At 45.4% G+C, this 23,022-nt stretch overlaps 1 protein-coding gene across 3 annotated transcripts; it reads right to left on the reverse strand.

The window, feature by feature from the left end:
• Positions 1–153: 153 nt before the first annotated feature.
• Positions 154–22,638, reverse strand: rgl1 (ral guanine nucleotide dissociation stimulator-like 1). 3 transcript variants are annotated; one of them, XM_085397654.1, is made up of 18 exons: positions 22,142–22,638; positions 8,223–8,333; positions 6,439–6,647; positions 6,267–6,341; positions 5,991–6,181; positions 5,440–5,564; positions 5,110–5,325; positions 4,926–5,029; positions 4,695–4,779; positions 4,472–4,561; positions 4,157–4,243; positions 3,924–3,956; positions 3,717–3,838; positions 3,336–3,425; positions 2,995–3,181; positions 1,982–2,227; positions 1,780–1,894; positions 154–1,535 (listed from the first exon to the last, which is right to left on the reverse strand). In XM_085397654.1, exons 1-18 carry the CDS (start codon positions 22,316–22,318, stop codon positions 1,348–1,350), a joined length of 2,451 nt encoding a protein of 816 aa, XP_085253780.1. In that variant the 5' UTR covers positions 22,319–22,638; the 3' UTR covers positions 154–1,347. The 3 variants fall into 3 exon arrangements, with proteins under 3 accessions (XP_085253780.1, XP_085253781.1, XP_085253782.1); XM_085397655.1 differs by lacking the exon at positions 22,142–22,638 and adding an exon at positions 10,324–10,535; XM_085397656.1 differs by lacking the exon at positions 22,142–22,638 and adding an exon at positions 9,222–10,134.
• Positions 22,639–23,022: the final 384 nt, after the last annotated feature.

Consider the following 23,022-nt stretch of genomic DNA (forward strand, 5'->3'; position numbering starts at 1 on the left):
GAATGAGTTGGGTTCAGTCCAGAGCAGCAATGTCAGTCCTAACAGTGCGGAGCACGTGATCTGCCACTGCACAAGGGTAAAAATACAGACGCGAAGCTTCCTTAGGCCTTACGGATAATAAAGTCATTAAACACGACAGGCAATGAGTCAGAATAGTGATAATAATTTATTTATTCAGAGTCTTTGGCAGTGGAGAACAAACACCGAGGCTGAATTAATGGGAACATTTTCACGTGACGTTCAGTTTTTATCTGCGGTGGAGTGAAAGTGTGAAGGCTTCTGACATGTGTTGAAACAGACAAACAGATGGGCGTTTACGGCGTTAAATGAAATGAAGTATCCCGCCAGATTTATGACACTCTGACACAATTAGCATGTATGTTAGCAATGCTCCAGTCTGGTATACATGTGTGGCTTGAACTGTGTTACAAAAAGCATAGAAAAAGCAACAAAATTACAAAAAAGAAACTCATTTAGTGAAGAGGGAGCAAACTACTTCACGCGGCAGTTTGCACGCTCTCCCATATTCACATCCCATTGGCATCTGCTACCAACTGTCAAGTGCAACTCTGTAGTTCATATAATGAAGGGCAAAGAGGTACAAATACTTTCCATTTCAGTACGATACTCCGCTTTATCCTTTTTGTTCTTGTACAACTCGGGTTTTTTGTAGATCTGAGAGTCTCTCTAGATTAGAAAGAAGCTCAAACACTCTTTACACCCAAAACATTGGGCAGGTAAGGCAATTCAGCATTTGCAGAGGACTTGATAAAACCAAGTACTGGAACCAATCAGAATGCACAAAATGATGCATTCGTCACACAGCTCACAATATGGAGAAGAACACACACACGTAGCTGTCTGACAAGAGAAACCAAAGGCATCACAGCTTCTGTCAATTATTAATATCATTCAGAATACTGTTAGAGGTCCATTCATTCATTCTTTCACTGCTCCATCTTCTGTCTCTGCATTCAGCACTCTTGTATTAGGAGAAAGGTAAAGCTTGAGCTACATGTACGTCACAAGACATAAAGGAGTTCATTCAATATCAGAATACTGTTGGAGGTCAGGAGGTTGGTGCTCCGAATACATGTGCAAAAAATATCTGTTGTAGTAAAGAGTTCAGGCCACTTGGGGTCACTGTTTCACTCTGTCACAGGCATTAGCAGTTTAATCCACATCCAAGGTTCACGTTAAGGCTGGGCGAGGAATGGCACAGTTCGGGATGAGAGGGAAAGTCTGAAAGCCCGGAGGGTTCCACCCTGGATCCCAGAGAGCTCCTCATCCAATTATATGTCCACCCTCCGTCGTGTCTCGCCCTGGGTTAGTGGTGACACGGCAGGGTCACAACGTGACTTTGCTAAGTCTAAGCGAGAGGCTCGAGCGGTGCTGGGTCCGCGGGAGCGTGGAACTACATCGGCTACGCAGCTGCACGGGCCGGCCTGCCGAGCCCCGCACCCGCAGCAGGAAGTCAAAGTTTGCCGACGTGTTCATGGCGTAAAAAACGTTAGCGTTGTCTGGAATCACCAGTTCTGAAAGAAATTAAGAGCAGGATAAGAACCGGGTAAATTTTACAACCAGTGATACCATCTTCACACCAGTACAGAGGGCAGTGTGGTTCACAAAGCCTGAAAACAGCTGATTAGTGGAAAAAATAAATTAAAATTCTGACGTGCAAATCTTAAAGAATTAAGTTTTTATATGACTACTGCTAGCGAGCAATGTTAGCTTACGGTTAGCTTACGGTTCCCAAAGATTTTAAAGTCGATGTTTTACCTCTCTCCTCCGAGATGACCTGCACCAGCTCGTATCCTTCCTCCGGCTCCACCTCCAGGTTGTGCTTTGCCATTGCTCTAGCGATTACAGCTGGGGTCTTATCCTGATTGGTCAGCTGTTTGTGGGACAGATTAGATTAAGTTAGCTTTAACATAAACTGTGAAAATGTAAATCTTTAGCAGAAGCGTCAGTACTTATTCACCAGTATGCTCTTGTACAGATTTCCGTTGCCGTGTTCCAGACTGACTCTTATGATGCAGGCGTCCTGGGCCTGGGTGTTATAGGCGAGAGTCTGACTCGGGGAAGACAGGGGTGTGAGGGAGATGGAGCGTCGGTGCATACAGGAAGGCCCGGGGAAGGAGGGAGATGTAGGAATCACGGAGACGCTGGCTGTGGAGGAGTTTGTGTCCATAGAGTGGAGTGAAGTGCAGGAGGATGATTCTGATAGCTGGGGGTCACGATGAAAAACAACAATTATTTTCATTTTTCATTAAAATTATTATTAAGATTCATTATCATCTGACACAACTCCAACATTTACTTCATTTTGCATCTTGTGTCAAAAGAGTTAAATGTAGCTTATACGCTGGCCGGCCACTTGGCTCATTACACCTATTTAACCGTCCAATCAAAGAGACTTTGACTGTGGCGTGGTTGCAGGTGCCAGACACACTGCTCTCAATATTTCAGAAATATCTGATCTGCTGGGACTTTCCCACACAACCATCATTACAGCCAAGGTCTGCGGAAGAGCATCTCTGAATACACAATAGGTCCATGCTTGTTGTAGCAGATGGGCTACAGCAGCAGAAGACCACACTTGCGCCAATCCTGTCCGCTAAGAACAGGAGACTGAGGCTACAGTTCATACAGGGTCAGAATTAGGGCGCGAGGGAACGGGAGAGTCACGGATGCAGCAGCTGTGTGATGAACTGCGCGTTCATATCAACGCGGAACAAAATCTGAATAATGTTTCCAGCACCGTGTTGAATCTGTGCCATGAAGAACTGCACCAGTTCTGAAGGAAAATGCATACTTAATGAAGTGGCCAGTGAATGCTCAAAAATTAGAACATTTGTTAATTCTCATGTGCAACTTTATATGTGTAAAAATGTTAATCCAATAAAAAATTTAAATGGAATTGACTCGTTTTTAATAAAGTTGTGTACTTTTTTTTAGTGCACAGCACTTCCTCCCAGTGGCTTTGTCACCCACCTTGTTTTGCTGGGAGTCGGAGGTGTGAGTCGGGGTGGCGAGTCCATCGCTGTCCGACGGACTGCCGGAGTCACTGGAGGACACGCTGACCGAGTCCATGCTCTCTCCGGAGCTGCCAGTAGGGGGCGAGCGTGGCGTCTCTCTGACTGGAGAACTGGCCGAATTACTGTCTGTTCCAAGAAAAAGCCTGAACAGAAAATGAAGCGAGCTGTTAGATGATAAAACATTAAAAAGTCCCTGCAGTTTCATTTCCTCATTCTACTCTGGACTTCACTTCAAATTTAAAAACAGCACTCGTCTTTATTAGCTTCGAAAAATGTCCCCTTTCTTAATGCACTTACAAGCTGAGCCTCTTCACCATGCTTTTCCGAGGTTTGGTTAAAGTCGGACTGCTGTCACCGAGACCTTCAATCTCACAAGACAAGGCATAGCTGCAAGAAAGAGTATTAACAGTGAACCTTCAAGCGGATGGTGGTTTCAAGAATAGCAGTGAGACAAAAAAAAGCGCTCAGAGAGCAAAACAACATGTAGAACAGATCAGTAGGAACTAAAGAAATGACAAAATCAGCAGGGAGAGACGATAAGAAAAGACAGAACAAAGCTGCTCTGGTGTATTTGTGGGGGAATGGATCCAGCAGACCATGACTCATGCACTAATTTGCTTATTATCACATGGATAACGGTGCAATGAAAATAAAAAAGGTATTCAGAGTAGAGTGTACCTTTCCTCCTCGCTGAGCTGAGGCTGGCCCTTAAACCAGCGCAGGAAAGCTGGGTCTGCAGTCAGACAGTAGCTGTTACAGGCCGACTGGAGCAGCTTGATCTGAGCGATCACCTCAAACTCCTGCAGAGGCACAAAGAAGGTTGCTCAGAGTAAACACCACGTGAGTAACTGTAATCACGTCAAAGGAGGCAGACTAAAGACTCACCCTGCGTCTCTTCTCAAAGTTGATCAGACCACCCTGCAGAAGACACAAAGAGCACGCCGTCAGAGCCGAGACATCACGCGCCAGCGACCGCTTACGCAAACAGCGTTCGGCGGACAGCTCCACAAACGCACCGACAAAATTCCTCACGCACTTATGGAAACTTAGGCCCATTTCTGACAGATAGACTTTCAAATGTTCAAACACTCGCACACACGATCAGCAGGTGCTCTTACCTCCACTAGGTCAGGCAGGGCCGTATCCAGCATGGTCAGGTCGGTGAGGAAAGTCCCCAGGTACGGTATCGTTCCCTGCATCGCTCCCTGTGGAGGAACGGTTCGATTATTCCGTGGGATGTTGCAGTAAAGTCACATCTTTATTTACACTTTGTTCTCTGCAGATGGCAATGATAATAACAATGGGAGCGTGGCACGTGGAGTAAGCAGAGCTGTGTGGCTTCACGATCTGCACAGGCTAGCAGTTAGTGTAGAGTACACCGCTTTGTTTGGCGTTTGTTTCTAAAGCTCGTTGTCAGCCGGCATTTGTCTTACCATTTCCTTCTGCAGCTGGAGCCTCTTGTGGGTGCGTTTCTGGTGCTCTTTGGCACAGCTCTCGAGACTGGCAAACTTTGACGTGCCTTCCTGTGGGGCAAACAAAAAAATGGCTCCAATTCTGGTTCCAACCATGCGGCGAACAAGCAATTTTGGGATTTCGAGTAACAGATGGTTACTAAGCATTCCTAAACTGGATCAGATATGAAATGAACACACTCACCCTCATCAGTAGCTCTCTGCTGGTCAGGTAGTTGTTATGGTCCGAGAAAATGTCGGAGAGCTCCTCGAATGTCTGCACGCTGTCTCTGCAACAAGCGCAGATTCGCGTCAGCTAACGTGATGTGACATGGCAGGAAAACACGCGTGCAAAACACACCGAAGGATCTGCGAGATCTCGTTACTATCAAAACCAGCTGAGATCATCTGCAGAGACGAGAGTTCGGAGGCTTACTTGTGCACGCAGGCCCACACTCTCTTCAGTCTGTACAGAGGGTTGGACTGAAGTGCCGACACAATGGCTCGCAGAGATGAGAAGTTCTTCCGTATTCTGCACTCCTGTTAAAAGACGATCACAAGTCAGATAACATTCTTACTGATTCCAAGCGTTCGTGAGCGAGTCTGTCTCTTCGGCCGACCTGCGCGATGTCTATCCAGCGCTGGATGACCCGTGCTCTGACGTGAGGCCTGAGCTGTCTGTGCTTCAGCACTGTGTTGACCACGCAGGCCGCGACAGCATTGAACTGCGTAATGGTGGCACGGATGGTGGGAGCGCTGTGCTTGTTGTCCTTCTTGTCCCTCTGAGACCAGACAGAGCCCAGACAATGATGGGGTACGACCTTTTTGAACAGCACCTAAAGCACCACCAAGAAAAGCCCCCCCCAAAGAGTACGATGTTAGTGAGGCGACGCAGAAGAAACGGGATGTAACCTTTCCCTCCTGTTTCCACATCATTTCCCTCCACTTACCGCATCCATGTAGGTCAGCTGCTCGGCCACCAGGTCGGCGTCAAACGACAGGAAGTCCTCCTGGACCTCAATCTCCGCTTCATCCTCTTCCCCCAGGCTATATGAATGGTTGCTGTGGAAACCAGCTGAAAATAAACAAAACAGGCACAGGAAATAAACGACACATCTAAGATAACGCATCGTTTCTCAGCGTCGGAGGAAGACATTTTAAAGGAGACCTGCTATGCTTTTTCCCATGAATACAGGAGGCAGTGATGTGAGCCGTTCTCAGCGTAAACACTGAATCCTCGTTAAATATGGTCAAAGTTTACAATACTGACGTCAGCATCATCTGCATGATATCACAGAGAGGCAATACTCATAATATGAACTCCACCCCACCCAAGTGCTCTTCAAATCCTCTGTTTGTGAGGGGTAGCCAATCAGAGGGAAGTTAGCTTAAAGGCAGCTTGTGCTGCTTGAAGGCCCAGCACAAGGTAAAGAAGGAATTTTAAAATTGTGAGTCATGCAAAGCTTAAAAAGATAAATAAATAAAAAGAAAATAGCAGTACCATCAGTGTCATCCATGCCGGCCTGAGCCTGCAGCTGTTCCAGCAGACCCTCTGCCTTTCTGAGAGCCTCTGAGCCTGGCAGAACCTTACGCAGGTAGTCCATCACCCTGTGGAGACAGGGGTAATCTGGAGGCTCCTGGAAGTCTTCGGGACACTGATCGAGCCAGGCACGCAGGATCGAAGCCAAGGTGCTGTGGAGAGAGCCGGGAAACCTTTTAGAGAGGTGGAAATCCAGGTGAGCGGGAACACTGATGCGCACGTCACACTGCAGCTCACTTTCTGATGGCGCCGGTGGTTTCAGAGCTGTGGCATCTGTCAGCGCCTTGCTCGTTTTCTTCCATGCTTCCATATCTGTCACAGAAAATAAGAAGACGACGCGTTTTAAAAATCGCCACAACAAACAGGCAGAGTATTATTTTTCAGTTCGGATCGTGTCATTTCAGCCTACTTGTCGAGCAGCTGCTGCAGTACGGTTTGCGTGCACGCGAAGGCTCTGTAGGTGGAGAGGAAGATGGACGTGTAGGTGAGGTCGTTGTCTCCGAACGCCGTGAGCAAAGTCTCCACCAGTCGCTCCAGCGTTCCAGCACGGATACTTCGGATTTTGCAGGTCTCCAGCTGGCTCACCGTGTGGCCAGGAGGCAGGCGATCCCCTTCCGCCTAAACAAGAAACATGCGAATTATGACAAATTTAAGCAAAAACCACCAGAAACCTATTCTACAGCCGTGGGTAAGTCTACCGCAGGGACACAGTGATTCATAACAAATCCACAAATGTTTCTTTAACTTGTCACCCATCTGCCTTATACATTTTTAAACTGTTGCATTTCTGCAGTTGGCTGGTGCTTGTAATGCATTTAATACATTTAAGTAAAGGGTCGAGAGGAACTCTGAAAGAAATGGAAACAAACAACGAGGGCTCGAAACATCAGGGGGATGAAGGAAACAGTACGGTGACCTATATTTAATTTGGATTTCTCCAGATGTGTCCGACTATTGTGTCTACAGGGAAAACAGAACGGGTGGTTGCAAAACAGCAGGGGAGAGAGAGAAGAGAGAGTAAGGGGTGGCACAAGACCCAGAGAGAGAGAGAGACCTTGGTGAAGTTAGCACGCTACAACAGGAAACGCTCCAATCTGCTTTTAATCACAGCGAAGCCCCTCCTCCACCATCCCTCCAGACAGAGAGGAGGATGGCGGCACAGTCGACTTCTCCCCTCCGATAACAGCACGGAGCACACAAAAAGTCTGATTATCTATCTGTCCGAGGCGATCCACGGCACCGCCACAATGAGCACAACTGCACACACACACACACACACACACACACACACGCCTCAAACTGTGCAGACTGGAGCTGCTTTTGTTCTCGTACAGCTGACTGTTTATAGTAAATATACTCATCTCATTGGGAGCTCGCTCTTTGTTCTGCACAAAACACCCATGTTGTTTTAATCAGCTCTAATTGGGCTTACACCACTGTCAATACATCCAGGCAGTGTTGGAGGCTCGCAGCAGATATCAGATTCTTCTTTATGCGCCAGCTCTCATCCCTTATGTCAGCCACACAGTTCCAAAGAAGCTAACAAACACAATATCCTGAAGATCCTTTAGCATTTTCTGGGAAAACTCACCAGAGAAACTATGAAACTAAGAGAAACAATGCTCCTAATTGCCCCGTCTGTGCAGTATAATGATGCACTGCATAACATCTTATTACGGATACATAAACAGCTCTGTGGGGGAAACGGCAATGCCTTATATTCACTGAAAAAATGCACAACTGTGGGAAACTATGTCACACCAGCATTCTGCAAAACAGGGGAACGTGCTGGCTTTGTTGGCAGCTCGGAAAGTCAGGAAATCACATGCTTTGGCTAAACGGTCCAGCTCTGGTGAAGCTGTTCGTTTTCAGCAGGCAGCTCAAAGGTGTTGTCTCCACTGGGAGATTTATAGCTCAAACGTTAAAACAATAGGAGCCTCGGTAGAGCACAATGCCCCGAGAGAAGACAATACAGATTAGGTTTGCCATTTTTAAGGTCAGCAGTCTGAACACAGATAACTGGACTGCTTTAAACAAAAAAAGCCATCTGGACACGATAAAATCTAATCCGGACATTGTTTGCTTTAAAAACATTCACTTTTTTCCCTCTACAGCAGCTGAGAGTGCAGAAAGGAGTCTGAACTTTTAACGTTTGAAGGTTTGGAGCTCAGCTCCTCGTCAGGGCCTACTCACCCCCAGCCATCTCGCTCCCTTGTTGGCCGCCTGCTGAATCTGGACCCTCTTCAGCGTCACGTTGTAGACTGCTCCGTCCTCTACTTCCTCCCCCCAGTCCTGCACTGAGCTCTGAAAGAAGATATCGGTGGAAATATTAGAAAGATCGAGACAGACGCGCTGCAGAGCTGACCAACACAAGTCTAACTTCAGTAGTTTAACAAGAAAGGAAAGTGATTTTTGTGTATGAGAAAAGCAGAGGGAACGGAAAAACGCACACACAAACAACTCCAGTGCTTAAAAAACTAAGAAGAAGAAGTGAAGTGCAGTAAAACATCAAGAATGACCAACTCCCCAACCCCCATCCCTGCAGCCTGCCAGGCCTCCCTCCCTCCTCCTCTCTGTCTCTACTCCCTCTTTTATTCCCAATCCATGTCTTTCATGATGTCTTGGTGTCTCTGGAGCTGAAGTCAGAGCTGGACAGCTTTACCCGAGCTCACCCAAGTTGTAGATAAGAGCCAGAATGGGCCAAGTCCAGAATAAACACCTCCACAGTAATATTTACATTGCTTCCCCCCCCCCCCCTCTATGAACATATGAGTTTGTCGGTTTGTCTGCTTCTACAAGTCGGCGGCGCTTGATTACAAATCAGTGTCGCAACCACACCGAGACTAAAAGGATCCACCGAGTCGAAAGCGCTGCGTCTGCTGCTGGTTGTAAATCAATGACGGCAGCAGAGTGCATAAACAAACAGAGGGAGCAGAGAGGAATCAAAACCCCAAACTGCTGCTCAGATATCGCATCCAGACAGAGGCCGAGGCCGGCTCAGACACCAACACATGGAGACGGAGACGAAAACAGAAGGAGCGGACAGCCATCGAAGGATAAGGTGCCTATAAACAGCACACAGGCAAAATCTCAGCCAAGTCCTCACACAAAGGCAACGGACGCCAAGATTACTCGTCCCCATAAAGTCCACACAGACGGGCCGCCGGCAAAGAGATCAAGGGCCAAATTCACCATTAGCAAGTTCAATGGTCAGTCCTGGAGACCAGTGGCGCTCAGCCATTACTCGGCAGTGTTTGGATTCGAACAGAAACACGTGAGGGGCAGATATTCAAAGAAAGCCAAAAACAAAAAGATGTGATTTTAACCGACTCTGACAGATGAAACCAGCCAACGCGCCTGCGTTACTGCAAGTCAGAGGATCTGAAACATGTCTGCACGCCCGTCCCATGCTGCTGTTCTCCATCTTGTCCTATGGTCAGCAACATGTTTCTCTCCCTTTCTCTTTTTTGGCTGCTGCCCGCTGGCTGGCACAGAGACAGATAAATACATCAGTGTATGAGTCATGCAGTCCACACACTCCCAAAACAATAGCGGGAGGTCCCTGTGCTGGCTGGCCGGGCTGCTGAGTTCACAGTCTGCACACACAGACTGCTTTCTGAAAGGTGGACAGATTTTTTTTTTTTTTTAAAAAAAGCTACACTCTCTTTGTGTATCAAGTTTGCTTTTTGTTGTTGTTTTCCCAATGCAAATGCAAATGAAAGCAGCCAGTAACATAAGTGAATATGTTATCCAAGCATCCAAAAAACAGAGTTCTCAGAGAGCAGGAGGTGAGCTCTTTACACCGCACTACCTGGGATCCTTCAAAAATCTGCACAAACATTACTCTCTCTCTGCAAGTAATTCTAATCTGCACATCAGCCCATCAGCTGGTTGGGAAGAATAACGGAGATAAGGAGAGTGGCGCTGATCTGTTCGCCTGGACCCAGCTGCACGGGCTGTGATGGCCCCGGGGCCTCGCCTTTTGCTCCCCCTCTGCTTTTTGCTGTGGAGCCCATAAAAAACCCACGAAGAAGTTTGGATCTACAGCATCAGGTGAGGACATTTCTCAGCATTATCCACTGAACCGAACTCCTCCACGTACAGGTTCGAGCTCACCGCGACATCTTTACGCAGCAGTAAAAACAACCCTCACCACCACCCCCGCCCTCTCCCCCTCACTCAGTTATCCGCTACTTTCCCAAGCCTACAAACACTCACCCCCTTTTCCACTCTAACCCCCCCCCCACTCTGACCACAAACAACAGACACTGCGAGTCTGCGCTTGGATTTTTACCATCTTAGTTTTCCAGGCGAACTTCATAGTGAGCGCTTCTCTCATGATCTGAAGTCAGCATCAGAGATCGACGTTTCTCCCGCACGTACACAAGAAGATGCGCTCCTTTCAAAATAAACTGCGATCCGCAAACGTTCACTGCGCTCTTTTCCAAACTCCAAGCCCTCCTCTGTCAACAGGCGCTCGACTCTCCGCTGAATGAGCAGACTCCTCCTTCCTGCACTCGCAGCAGCCCCATTTAAACTCCTCCCCCGAGCTCTTTCTCCAACTTCCATCAGACTGACATCAGCGCACACGCAGGGCTGGGACTCGAGCGTGCAAAATATTCCACATGCATAAATGTCCTTCCTCCGAAATTCATAAAAACATTGACTCAAAAAACAATAATAACGTGTTTGTAGTATAACCTGGCAATGGCGTGTCCAGCGGGGTGGCCTGGGGGGGCACAGGCCACCCCCCCAACCAGACTGGCCACCCCAGGTGCCACCCCAAAGGCAAAACAATAAAATTCAATCAAATATCAAATGTCCGATTATGTTTTCACGGTGACGCTCAGATATCCGAGTGTAAGTGAATGCAGCATCGGCTTCTGCGCTATGTGCATCACGTTAGCAAAGGTAGGAGAGCCAAGCACGAAAGACGTCACTGCAGGAAACAATTTTTCGGTGAAAGAAAATGAGGACAGAATAAATGTCCCGGTAAGTAATATTAAGTTTGTTGAGTTTAGTAAACTTCGGCGAAATTAGAATACCAAGGAAAAAATAACACTTAAAGAATTATTGCAGCCGTGGAATATTTCAGACAGTATGCTACAGAGGGCAGCTAACATAAGAGTTATGAGTTATAAAATGTAATCTAAGTCGTAACATTGCTGTATGGAGCTGCAGATTTGGTTGCAGGTTAACATAGCTGGACTGGCCATCGGGCTTATTTGACTTATTTTTTATTTTTTTTGTAACGGCATGAACAATGAGAGGTGGTGGATTGGCCAGATGCAGGTCGATGTGTAGAAATAACTCCGTTGTTTGGTGGTGGCTATGGCGGGGCTTCCACAGAGGCAGCAGGTGGATGAGGGAAGGGGAGGCAGGAGGAGAGCCCCGAGGCAGCCGCCAGTCCGAGTGTCAGGTGAACTGAACTTCAGGTAAGAAGTTATGACCTGCAGTCTATCTGGGTCAGATATGAACTAAGTTTAGGTGGAGTTTATTTTCGTTGTGCTGACTTTTTACTGTCAGTTGCAATAACTCATACTGCGTTCTAGCCAGCTTGGAGTTTTTATACAGCTGTTCGGTTGCTATGATGTTACTGATAGTGAACTTTATTTTATTCATAAGGTTAGTTAGTAGAGTTGCCAACGGCTCTTTAAAAAAATGGAATGGTCCCTCAATCAGAGAAAATATTACACGTTTCGTATTGAGCTGAGAAGAGACGCAGTTTGTCCTGAACTTCAGCTAGAATGGAAAAAGACACAAAGCTGGATTTATTCTGTCTTTACGCTGCACAGCTGCCTCTTCTCTCATCCTGCCTCTCCTGTTGCTACTTCAATCATGAAACTGATCGATGATCAGCTGATCGGCTTTTCTCTCTTGTTTGTTTATCGCCCACTTTGCGCCAGAAAGACGAAACCAGCAGATGTTGCGCTAAACAACAGCAGCACGTTTAAGCTTGATCGGCTGTTGTTAGAATTTATTTAATATTAATTTCTAGTATCAGCTGATGTTTGCTGGAGCCACAGCTGTAAAGCTGCTGGTCATGATGTCGGTTTGGATATCTGGTGAGAGGGAAACGTGAAGACCACCCACCAGGATCCTTTTTTATGTAGCTGACAGCTGGTAACTGTGCAGGGGCGGGTCTAGCAAAGTTTTGCCAGGGGGCCAGGTAGGGCATTAACAGGGAAAGGAGGCACAAAGAAATACTTTTCTTTCTTATTCTCATTTAAAATATCTAGCTTTTATTAAATAATTATCTAAATCTTACAACCAAAGTTTTTATCTGACGTAAAATGTATAGAAATCATACATATACCAAAAAGACTGTACATCACTGTCACAACAGGGTTTGTTTTCATTCAAAGGCTTTATGGCTTTAATACCTGGTGGGTCGGTCTGTAGTCAAAATGCCCGATTTTCTGTCCCAGTCCAGCCCTGCAGGTTATACTGGCAGTGTCACCATGCCAGCTGACTGTATTTCATCATCAGCCAGTGCTGTTCTTTATCAATATTACCAAAGTTTACCATAAGGCAGCATAGAAAGTATTTACTTGCTTTCAGGTTTTATTCAAATATTAGTCTTTTCAGTTGTTTCTCCACTTTTTTCCTGTTTCAAAATCAAACACCAGTTTGTGAGAAGATTATCTTCTTTTTTTAACAGGCAGATAAAGTTTTGCATTGGCATTGGCTAATTTGTCAATTGTTTGCTACAAATGTTCGTATTTTAATATTCAAAAATGTTTTTGCCCAAAACATATGTGCAGTATATGTCAGTAAAAATACTATGCAAATATTGCTGTCCTTGAATGCTGAGTAAACACTGACAAAGCACTGATTGTATCTCTTGTACTTTATCAACGCAGTATCTAAAAACTTTGCACCGTAGTGGTTAAAATCTCATTCTAATAAGAGTTAAAAGTGCATTTGGTTATTAGGTTTATAGGATTATTGAATTATGGTTAAGGGTTGGTAGAATTTTTTTTTTAAACATTATCTGCCAATTAAATCTGCCACCCTTCTCCAAATCTGTGCCCCTACCTGGCCCTAAAAAAAAATGAATCCTAAAATGAAGGGGCAGCCAGTGAAGTGAAGCTAAAATAGGGAAATGTGCTCAAACTTTCAAGTGACAGTTAAAAGATGAGCTGCAGCAGTTTGCATCCTCTGTAGATAAGTAAAGTATGAAGCACTGACCCTAATATAAAGCGCATTACAGTAATCCAGCCGACTGCTAACAAAGACCATAAATAATTCACTTAAAGTTTATTTTTTAAACACCTGTTATGGTGGATTTGGGTTTTTTGCGGTTTGTTGCAGTCAGGGTGGATATCCTGTACTCTAACACATTCAGGGTTTTCTTTGGTTGATGATGAAACACACCAGCTTTATGGATACAGTTCACCGGTCCGATTACGAACATAAGCACCACCCATGTGGAGAAAAAGTGAAAACACTTTCCTTTATGCTTTGAATTACCCATGCAAATGGCAATTTTCCCATTTTCATCCTAATTGGAGTCATAATTCTTAGTCAAATGGGACACTTTAATAAGCAAATCATTGCAGGAGAATGGAGAAAGCTATAAAACTACAATTTCCTTTCCATATGGGCAGTTAAAATGAAGATTATTGCTATAATGCATTAACATACAGATGTTGTTTAAGAGGATGAAGTGATGGACTGTAGGCCCTTCTTGTATGAAGCAGCTGCAGCCTCGCAGTCCCTGCGTGGGACAATACAAGGAAGGCTTCAGATGGCGTCACCGCTACTGTGCATTGTCAGTAACCGGAGAGGAGAACAGGCCGAGTGTGTGAGAATGGATAACTCTGTTCCACTGTGTCTACACACGTACTCAAACAGCCCACTTTTGTGAATAAACAGGAGGATGTGAATCGAGTGGCTGCGTTGTGAGGGCTCTTTTGGTGTATTGTAAACAAATATGAAAAAATGAGCCACCTGTGACTCATTTACATGCGCTAAAATGCTAAATTGGTGATCCAATAGTCACAAGGCCTTATCCAGAGGGGACACTGGAAGCCTTATGATGCTAACTGTCTTCTGAAGCAGTGGGAGGTAGATCTGTGGTGGTCCCCTTTTCAAAATTGTGTGTTTTTTGTGTATAGATGCGTAATCACCCAACCCACCTCCCTGGCTCCCAAACGTCACCCTCTTCGTCACTGGCTCCCACTGTCGTCCACGGTGCACCCCACTCACAGACACACACACAGCACTGCACTGTAGCTCCACCCAGCTTTGCCAGGAGTACAACTGAGTTGGTGGTTCTCCATGTGCGGTAACCGCACAGGATTGGCTTTTCTTCTAGCTGAATCTTCATCGTGCTGCACATCTGGCTGCTGTCCAGTTCCCAGGCCCAGTCTTAGGAACTCTGGGAAGCCCAGAGTGCCAGTGGGAAGGTTGTGACCCCACACGACCTCTAGCTCAGCCCCTTGGGGATTGGAGTGTTGGTCTCACAGTGGGAGTGATGTCATCCCTCAGTGTAAACAAGACGTCTGATGAGCGTGACAGCTGCTGTCTGATGGACGAGTCGATGAGCGTGCTCATCTTTCAGTTTGCTTCCATTGGGCCCATTAAAGTCTGCTCTGAGCTCTAAAGTAGATTTAGACTGCAGATTTCAGTAAATTCAGAGCTGCTTCTGGTTTCAGTCAATCCCAGCTCTGAAGGACAAATCCAAGAGGAAACAGCCTGACATTTGGGAAAATCCACCTTCTGTAAGAAGGTACACCAGATTCGAGCCAGCAGGTCAGCTGACTTTAAAGAATGAAATGAAGCTTATCACACTTTCAATTAATTCATGAACCACAGACTGTAAATAAAAGATGAACTTCCAGGACTGAAAGTAGAGCTGCAATCTTTAGAAAGGCCAGCAGGGGGCGACTCATCTGTCTGCAAAAAAGAAGTCCAACTGTAGAAGCAAAACAATCAAACACTGAGCTGACCCGTGATCTCAGTAAACTCTGTCCTGATTGGTTTATGGTCTTGGTCAGCTGCTGGGTTGAAATATTATTAATTTGTGTCCATTTTGTAAATTATGGTCCAGAAAAGAGTCAATCATGTGAAGTATGTCTCAGAGTAGATCAAAACAGACCGTTTGTTTTATATGTTATAATATTAGGAAAATATAGTTGGATGAAACAAAGGTTCTTTTAATCGTGCACAGCGGTGCATCTTATTTGCTTCATTCATTATTAAATATAGTAAATCAGAATTAAATTCTGTGGAGGAGAGGTGCAATACTGTAACACAATGCTACAGGGTAAATACGTCTTTATACACTGTATAAAAAAAATGTTTTTCCATCCTTGCATGTATACGCGTGCACAGCTCCGTAAATCTAACTCAGCTTCATGCATCTCTCTAGAAAGCCAAAGTTTATCATGTTTCTCTGTCTGAACACTGCACACTAAACTCCGACACAGTCGTCCAGGCAAATCCTCATTCCAAGTTTTCCGCTCTGTTGAAAAACTAATGACGTAATTACACTTAGGAAAGCCCTTGACAAGGGAAGGCCATTTTTTGAATGATGGATTACAGCCATTATTGGGCTTCCCGAGTACTCTCTTCCCTTTGTTCCTTGGTCAGAATAGCTACAGCAGAGACAGAGAGGGGACAAAAACAGGAGGAGCACCGCTTGCACTGTTATTACACCACAGCAGGGAAAAAACGCACATTCCAGGAAATCTCCCGCTTCCTGCCTCCAGCCTCTCGACTCCACCGAGGCTGGTGTCCTCATACCTGACTGGCTGTGGAGCCACTCTGTCCTGGAGAATGGTCATAAAGGAAAGGAGAGGAAAGGAAAGGATAGGAAAGGAGACGGGAGGTGATTTAGTACTTAACATGAACAGATTACGTGAGAGACTCACGTCAGCTAGGAATGTCAGCACAGAAAAAACAGAAACCGCTAACACACAGGGGACAAAATTAGGAGGGTCTTGGGTGGCATGTGCAACGTCTCTGTGTTTACACGTTAGATAAGAAGGTCACGTATCAGAGAAAGTGTAGTACACTTTGGAGATTAACTTGAAATGGCACTATCTGTGCTGTGAGAGGGAGAGACCGAGGCAGGCGGGGGAAGAGTTCACGGCACAGTCAGAAACCGAGAAGATCCACACTTGTGGAAAGACAGGCGCGATACAGCTGGACCAGCTCATGCTGGCATGCAGAGAGAAAGTCATTCCGTCATGTAGGCCGGAAAGAGACGTCCCTCTCTTTCTCCCGCGTAAACAGCAGACAGGAGATTCATCGCAGTGAGAGGAGTATCAGCTGTGATCCTGCCGTGGAAAGTCTCTGCGTCAAGTCCAAAAATTTGGGAGGATCTTTCCCGGTACTGCATCGGAACCAGATGTTGCTCAGAATGTCGTCCATTTCTCTTTTGCGCGCACAGTCACTTAATCACACTTGCCTTTCACTGTGTGTTTGTGTGTGGTTGGTGGGTTTGTGTTTGTGTTTGTGTTTCCAAAGCATGCTTCCCAGCAGAGGGCAGAGTTCATAAACTGCTGTGTTTATCCAGAGTCAGCAGAGGCTCAAGTCACCCCGGGGCAGAGGGAAAAAAACAAGAGGGCTGGATTTATGGGTCAGGATGATCTGCTATAACTTCATAAAAAGCTGAAATGACAGAATCAAAGCAGCTTAAATGGGTCGTTTAGGAGCAATGAAGCAGTGGCAATGCCCCCAGTCAGCACATGTGTTCATGTGACGGGGTTTTAATGATGTGGCACATCAGCAGGAGATGGTCAGGGAATCCAGCAAAAACAATAGATAATAGGCATAAAGACTGTCAGGTCATCTCTCATGAAAACACACAGCTGCACGCAGCTTTTCTTCTGTTTCTCCCTCACTCAGCTCAGCCTTTGTTCAGGCGGCCACATTAAACGCTCCTCTCCTCGCTCCTTCCCACTCTCCCCTCCTCTGATGTCACGTCTCTGCTCCCCTCAGATCTATTGTCCCGGCTGTTGTTGAGCTAGCTCTCTCTTTCTCTCTCTGCCTCTGGACGGGTGACATCATTAGTTTCCAGTAAAGTCCAGAGCTGCAGACAAGAGACCCCCCACACCTCCTCCTCCACCTCCTCCTCCACACTTCACATACAAACCAAACTAATACAGCTTTCAGCTAAAACTGTTTTTCAGTCCAGGCTTGTTATCATCAAAGCTACCAAATAATGTTTAACGAATGCAAAATTTGGGGGCACATGGTTTTTCTCAGCCTGCATACGGGCTCAGTTGGACCGTTACACAGAAGCTGGATAATCCGATTTCTGGTGACTCAGATACCACGATGCTTGCTAAGTTGATTTCAGGTGTCTCTGTGTTTAAAAGAGTAAGAGAAGTCATGGTAAACCCTCCCCTCTGTAGCCCCCAACTGTGACCACCCCCTCCCAGATCTAAGCCCTGCTAAGCCCTGAATGAATCGGTCTGGACTGGCTTGGTTGGGCTGTCTGACCCTCTGCTAATGAGAGCAGGACCATCTGTTGCTCAGCCAATAATACATGCGACTCTGAAAGCATCACGTGTGCAAAACAAAGCAACACAAACACACCAAAGTGCAGCAGCCAACAAACCAAAACGACAGCAGCGTGCTGTTTCCACTTGTTTTTTATGCACTTCCCCGTAGCAACAAAAACACACTCCTTGCATTTCATTTCTGCTGCTCAGATTAATTCTGAGCATTATTATGCACATCCACGGGTTTTTTCATAGGAAATGAAACTGCAGGAGATGCACAAAAAGCAAACATTAGCTGCTCCGAGGCACAGAAACGGCACATTCACGTCACCGGTGATACTATACCATTGACCGAAATGTAGCAATATGTTTACTCTGCCAGAGAGCGAACACTGTGAAAACCATGGTTCCTTAGCATATAGTTTTCATGTTATTTATTATCCACTGTAAGGTCAGCACAGTTATTGCAGTCAGTAATCTGCTGGTATAAAATCTGTGAGTGCTGGCCAATCATATTAGAGCTGGAAACCAACAAGCCCCAGCTTTACTAAAACTGGGCACACACATACACACACAATGCCAGCTTGATCCCAGTCACGGGTCCTGCTAATGCTGCATGTCCTGCCTGAGCGGGAAAAGGAGTAGAGAATTTTGTGTGTGTTTAACACACACACACACACACACACACACACACACACACACACACACACACACGCCAGGTATTCATATCTTGTGGGGACATCTAATTGACGTAATTTTCTTAGCCCCTTGCCTTAAACCTAACAATGAAAAATTTATTCCTGACCCTAACCCTAAATCTAACTATAACCCAATTGTAACCCTGTCACTAAAACCACATTTTGAGTCTCAAAAATGTTTTCAAACTCGTAGGGACCAGGATTTTGGTCCCCACAAGTATAGTAAGCTTCCAATTTTTGGTCCCCACACACACACACACACACACACACACACACACACACACACACACACACACACACACACACACACACGCCGCTCACACACACCGCTGCCAAAGCATTGAAAACAAACTAAATGAAAGCCGGTGCTGCCTCATATTAACCCACTTTTAGCACAGCAGTCAGCACCATGCACCCTTACAGCTACCATATGGTGTGATGAGTTTCTGCCCCAGTTGAGCAGGCTGCTCCTGGGGTGTTGTTGCTCTGGGATGGACATTTGGGTGACAGAAGCAATGCCTTTAGTATTGACTTTTCACACGAGTCCTATTATGTGACTTAATTAGGTCGAAGTTAACAATACGGACCTCTACAGAGCTGCAGGCGACTAGACAACTTGACTCGCAGCACGTGTAAACAACATTCGTCGTGGCTGACTGACTGAAAACGGCGGCCGAGGTCCGCATTTAGGAGAAAAGAGAAGTCAGTGTAGTGTCAGAAAGTTACTGAACTGTGCTGCTGAAGAGGATATGGTCCTGTTTTTGTGTAAATTCAGAAAGAAAGAGGTCAAAAGGCATAAAAACTAGTTTCATCCGGACGAACAAATCACCTAAATGTCGAAATCATTGTCAAGTCATCAAAACAAATGACAAGTAAGAGGCAGAACTGGAAGACTGGAAATACTGAGACGTCACGGAGCATCAGCACTAAACGTGCACTTCTCTCTCCAAAGAAGTCGAGAAAGAGGAAGCAGGAGCGCTAACTCAGCTTTCTGCCTTTCTTTCAATGGAAAACACAGCATCATCAAAACTGCCTGCTCTTGTTTTTCCTGTATAAAGTCACTTCTGTGTTTCCAGCTTATGGCCAGCTGAGGTTATTGAACTGCCCTGCAGGTTACTGTAAGCCATCCGCTGATATTCCCAGTGCCGGAGCTCTTATTGATGGGCCTGCTGCTTAATTAAACTGCTTAATCAGTGAGTAAGAGGAGGGTGCAAAGGACACTACAGACCACAAAATGAAGACAACATTTCTATCGAGTCCTTCATTCCTACTTGCCACTAACCCTCCAATGTTGAATTTTATGTAACAAAAAACATGCATTTTATTATCGAGTTCATTTTTTTATGTGCACATTCCAGTCGTAAGTTTAACTGTCAGTGAACCTTTGATACTGACTGCCTCCTCAGCACTCCTCCCTCATCTCTGACTTGAACTGTGGACCTGACAGCTGTCTGCAACAGGCTGAGTACTGCAGTCACTAACTTTATGACTGATATGGTTTCATAACCATGTGTAACTGGGTACAAAGCAAACTAAGAATAGAAGCACTCGGTGCAGGTTATCCTACATGACTAAAAGGAATTTCTTGGAGTTGCTGCAAGTAGCTGCACCACAAATACTTTTCTTTACCTTACATAATTTTATGGAAAGACTATTCCAAGCATGTGGACAATCGCAGCTCTGTAAAAACAGTCAAACAGATAAGCATCTGACAGCAGAGCCGATGTATGTAACCTGAGCATTCAGAGGAGGTCTGTGGGCTAACCTCCAGCATCCTTACCCCTTCAAACAATCGCAGGAAACAGCGCTGTGTGATGGGGCAACATGACAGCCAGGATGTCAGACAAGCACTGAGGAGGATGGTCTTCAGGCACCACTGTGTCACACTCGTCTCCTCTGAATGTGAATTATAACTACAAATACATCACTGCACTGTGTTAGATGCTCAGTTTACCAATAAAAGAGCAATCACAGTGAATCCAGCAGAACCGTGTGTTTCCCTCCTCGTGTTCTTTTTCCTTTGCAAAACCTAAACCTGCAGAACCAACGCTGCACACACTCAAATTCAATTTGAGTGTGTAGCAGCTAATGCAGCCTCCCATAGACATGTGGACTTGCTCAAGAGAAGAAGAAAGAGAACGCTGCGCTAATTTTAAAAGAACGACGTTACCCACCCCTGTACAATTCTGGGCCCACACACAATTAGCATCCTTCTCCGCTAAGCATGGCAGAGATTCCTGCGAACTGAGTCAGCTGACTTCCTGCCTGCTCTCTGCACACACGAATGGAATAAAAGAAATCATATGGCTCTTTTTACACTTTCCAAATCTTATCGGACTAAATAGAAGAAATCATGATAGCAAAAAGAGTAATTTCATACAGTTTGTTTACACTCGCAAAAATATTTCCACGAATTTCTTCTCCAGTGACTGTGATGGGTTTTGAATTGCTCATTGGATCAGTTTCCAGCACTTGTTGAATGCTGTAGCAACAAATGTTTGGCCCCTCCACCACTCAGTGATCTTCCTAGCAGCTTAGATTGAACTCTTGTGTACTTTTTTTTTCATAAACTCTTAAACAGGCAGGAAACAGACAGAAACCCTCTGAGGAGTCAGCATCTGATGTGCTTACATAGCATCCTCGGGTTCTCAGACTGAGCCTCACAGTCCCGACATTCACTTTTAAATTTGTAGGTGTCATCGCGGTGGCTTTGTCGATCTTTAATATACTGTTTCTGTTCTTACACCCAGATTTTTTTCAGTTGTCAGAGTTTTCGTTTTCAAACGTCTGCACATCTCTCTGCTTTTCAAAGTTTTCACTGCTCGTGCTTTATCCTCATGGAGTTATTAAGTTTCAGTTATTTTGCAATAAATGTATTTTAGGTTAAAAAATCCGGCTTCTGGGAGATTTTATTCTTTCTTCCTCTTATTGTTTTTATTAAAGGACGTTTCATCGGGTTGGTTTTCAGACCTCAGTTTCTCTCCTCTACAAGCCAATAAGTGCCTATGCGCTGTCTGAAAACACCAAACATACTTTCACTTCAGCATTAATACCACAAGTAAGTGTGTGCATCAAAAAAAATAGCCACAGCTTAGCTGGAATAAGCCGCTGCTAATTTTCTGGCAGTCATGCTGTTTTGGGAAATGAGAAACACCAAAGATGAATAAAAATAGAGCTGAATAGAAGAATAAATTTAACAAAAGCAAAATCCAACACATTATGGCTCCTGTATGTGTGTGTGACAAGACACACTCACAGAACGACCAGTAAGGGGTCGTTCGAATGAATGAGAATTACTGCGTTTCATAAGAGGTCAGCCGGACACCCGTCTGTGTCACCAAAGGTTACCGTCGTGTTTGCGTTATTTCACTATGAGCTGTCAGATTATTGCATAAAACTTACTCAAGTAGAGGCCAAATAGAGGAATCATATGACAGACGGCAAAACATTAACCAAGCGATTTCTTGGATTAATATATGGAGAAAATTAAAGGTGTGTTTCATGTGGTTTTTGTTGTGTAGACAGCTGGATGCAGGATGTGTACATGTTAGCTGTCCCTGTGTAACATCTGCAGATTTTCCTTCCCTATGCTTCTCCTCAACTTTCTCAAGATCACCATCCGACAAACAGAAGTGGCAAACATCACCTGTATCTTTGCTCCTCAGTGCGTATCTTTAATGTTTATAATTCCAAGCTTCTTTTCTCAGTGTCGTTTTTTTCTCTCTTCTCTGGCTCCCAAACTTTTCCATTTACATTTCCAAAAACTCAGCATTTGACAGCACGTACACACACACATACTTCAGCACCTCACACATTCCCAAACAACAGAAGGCCTTCATACGAAGGCCAGCAGCTGCCAGATTGTTTAAGGAGACTGGAAATGTCTGTGCTTCCCAGAAATACAAATAGATTTCGTGCAAACAAAAGAGTTGATAGATATGATTATTCTCTGACTGACCCAGTGTCGCGGGCTGCTCTCCGGGGAGCGAGGCTGGTACCTCTGCAGGGCAACCCCTCCCTCCCCCTCCAGTAGTAAGGTGCAGTCCAGGTCGGGGTAGTGGTGATGGTAGGAGCCTGTAGGCCAGGGTAGGAAGGTGGCCAGAGGGTAGTGAGAGATCATGCTGATCGCCTGCATCAGCGACAGGGGTGACGAGGATAGCAGATCATACTCTAGCTTGGACGGCAGGGTGGATGGAAACGTCTGCGTCTGCAGCCTTTACGAACTGTGACGAGGTAAAGGGTTTCCTTCAGGATGATCTTATGTCAGATTTGCCCTCCTCTCTTCTCAGTAAGGTTGCAAACTGGTCTTGGCTTCAGCTCAGAGGTGTGACTGATGAGAAATGCCCACTCAAGTTGTCCACCTCAGTCTTCTCCCTTCCTGTTTCTTCTGTTTTTTTCCTCCCCTCTCAGCGCTCAAGGAACTCCGTTTGCCAACAGCTCTCAGCCACATGAGTGATTAAAGTCTATTGTCTCTCTCTCTCTTTCTTTCCTTGCCCCTTACATTCATCAGAGCTAAAAGGGGAGGAGTTATGACCTAGTGGCCCTGCCCCCCTCCTACGAAAACTACACACTAAAAGCAGAAAAGGACAGTGAAGATAGAGACTTAAAGTGTGTCTAACATATTGGTCCTGAGGACTCTCCAAAGGTTCCTCAATAAATCCTCAGAGTTTTGAGAAATGACCGTGTTTTAATCTAAGCTTAAAATCTTCCTTTCTTAATGTTCTCGTCTTTGGGTTATAAAAGTCCTTAAAGTCAAATAAAATGTTACAGCTGAAGTGTGAACAACCTCATGAAGTTACTGATTTAACTCTCCGATAAGCAGCGCAGCTTGTTGGCATT

This window comes from Rhamphochromis longiceps, linkage group LG23 (assembly GCF_057381845.1).
Source record: "Rhamphochromis longiceps isolate RC_006_pf linkage group LG23, R_longiceps_female_GT1.1, whole genome shotgun sequence".
Taxonomy (NCBI): domain Eukaryota; kingdom Metazoa; phylum Chordata; class Actinopteri; order Cichliformes; family Cichlidae; genus Rhamphochromis; species Rhamphochromis longiceps.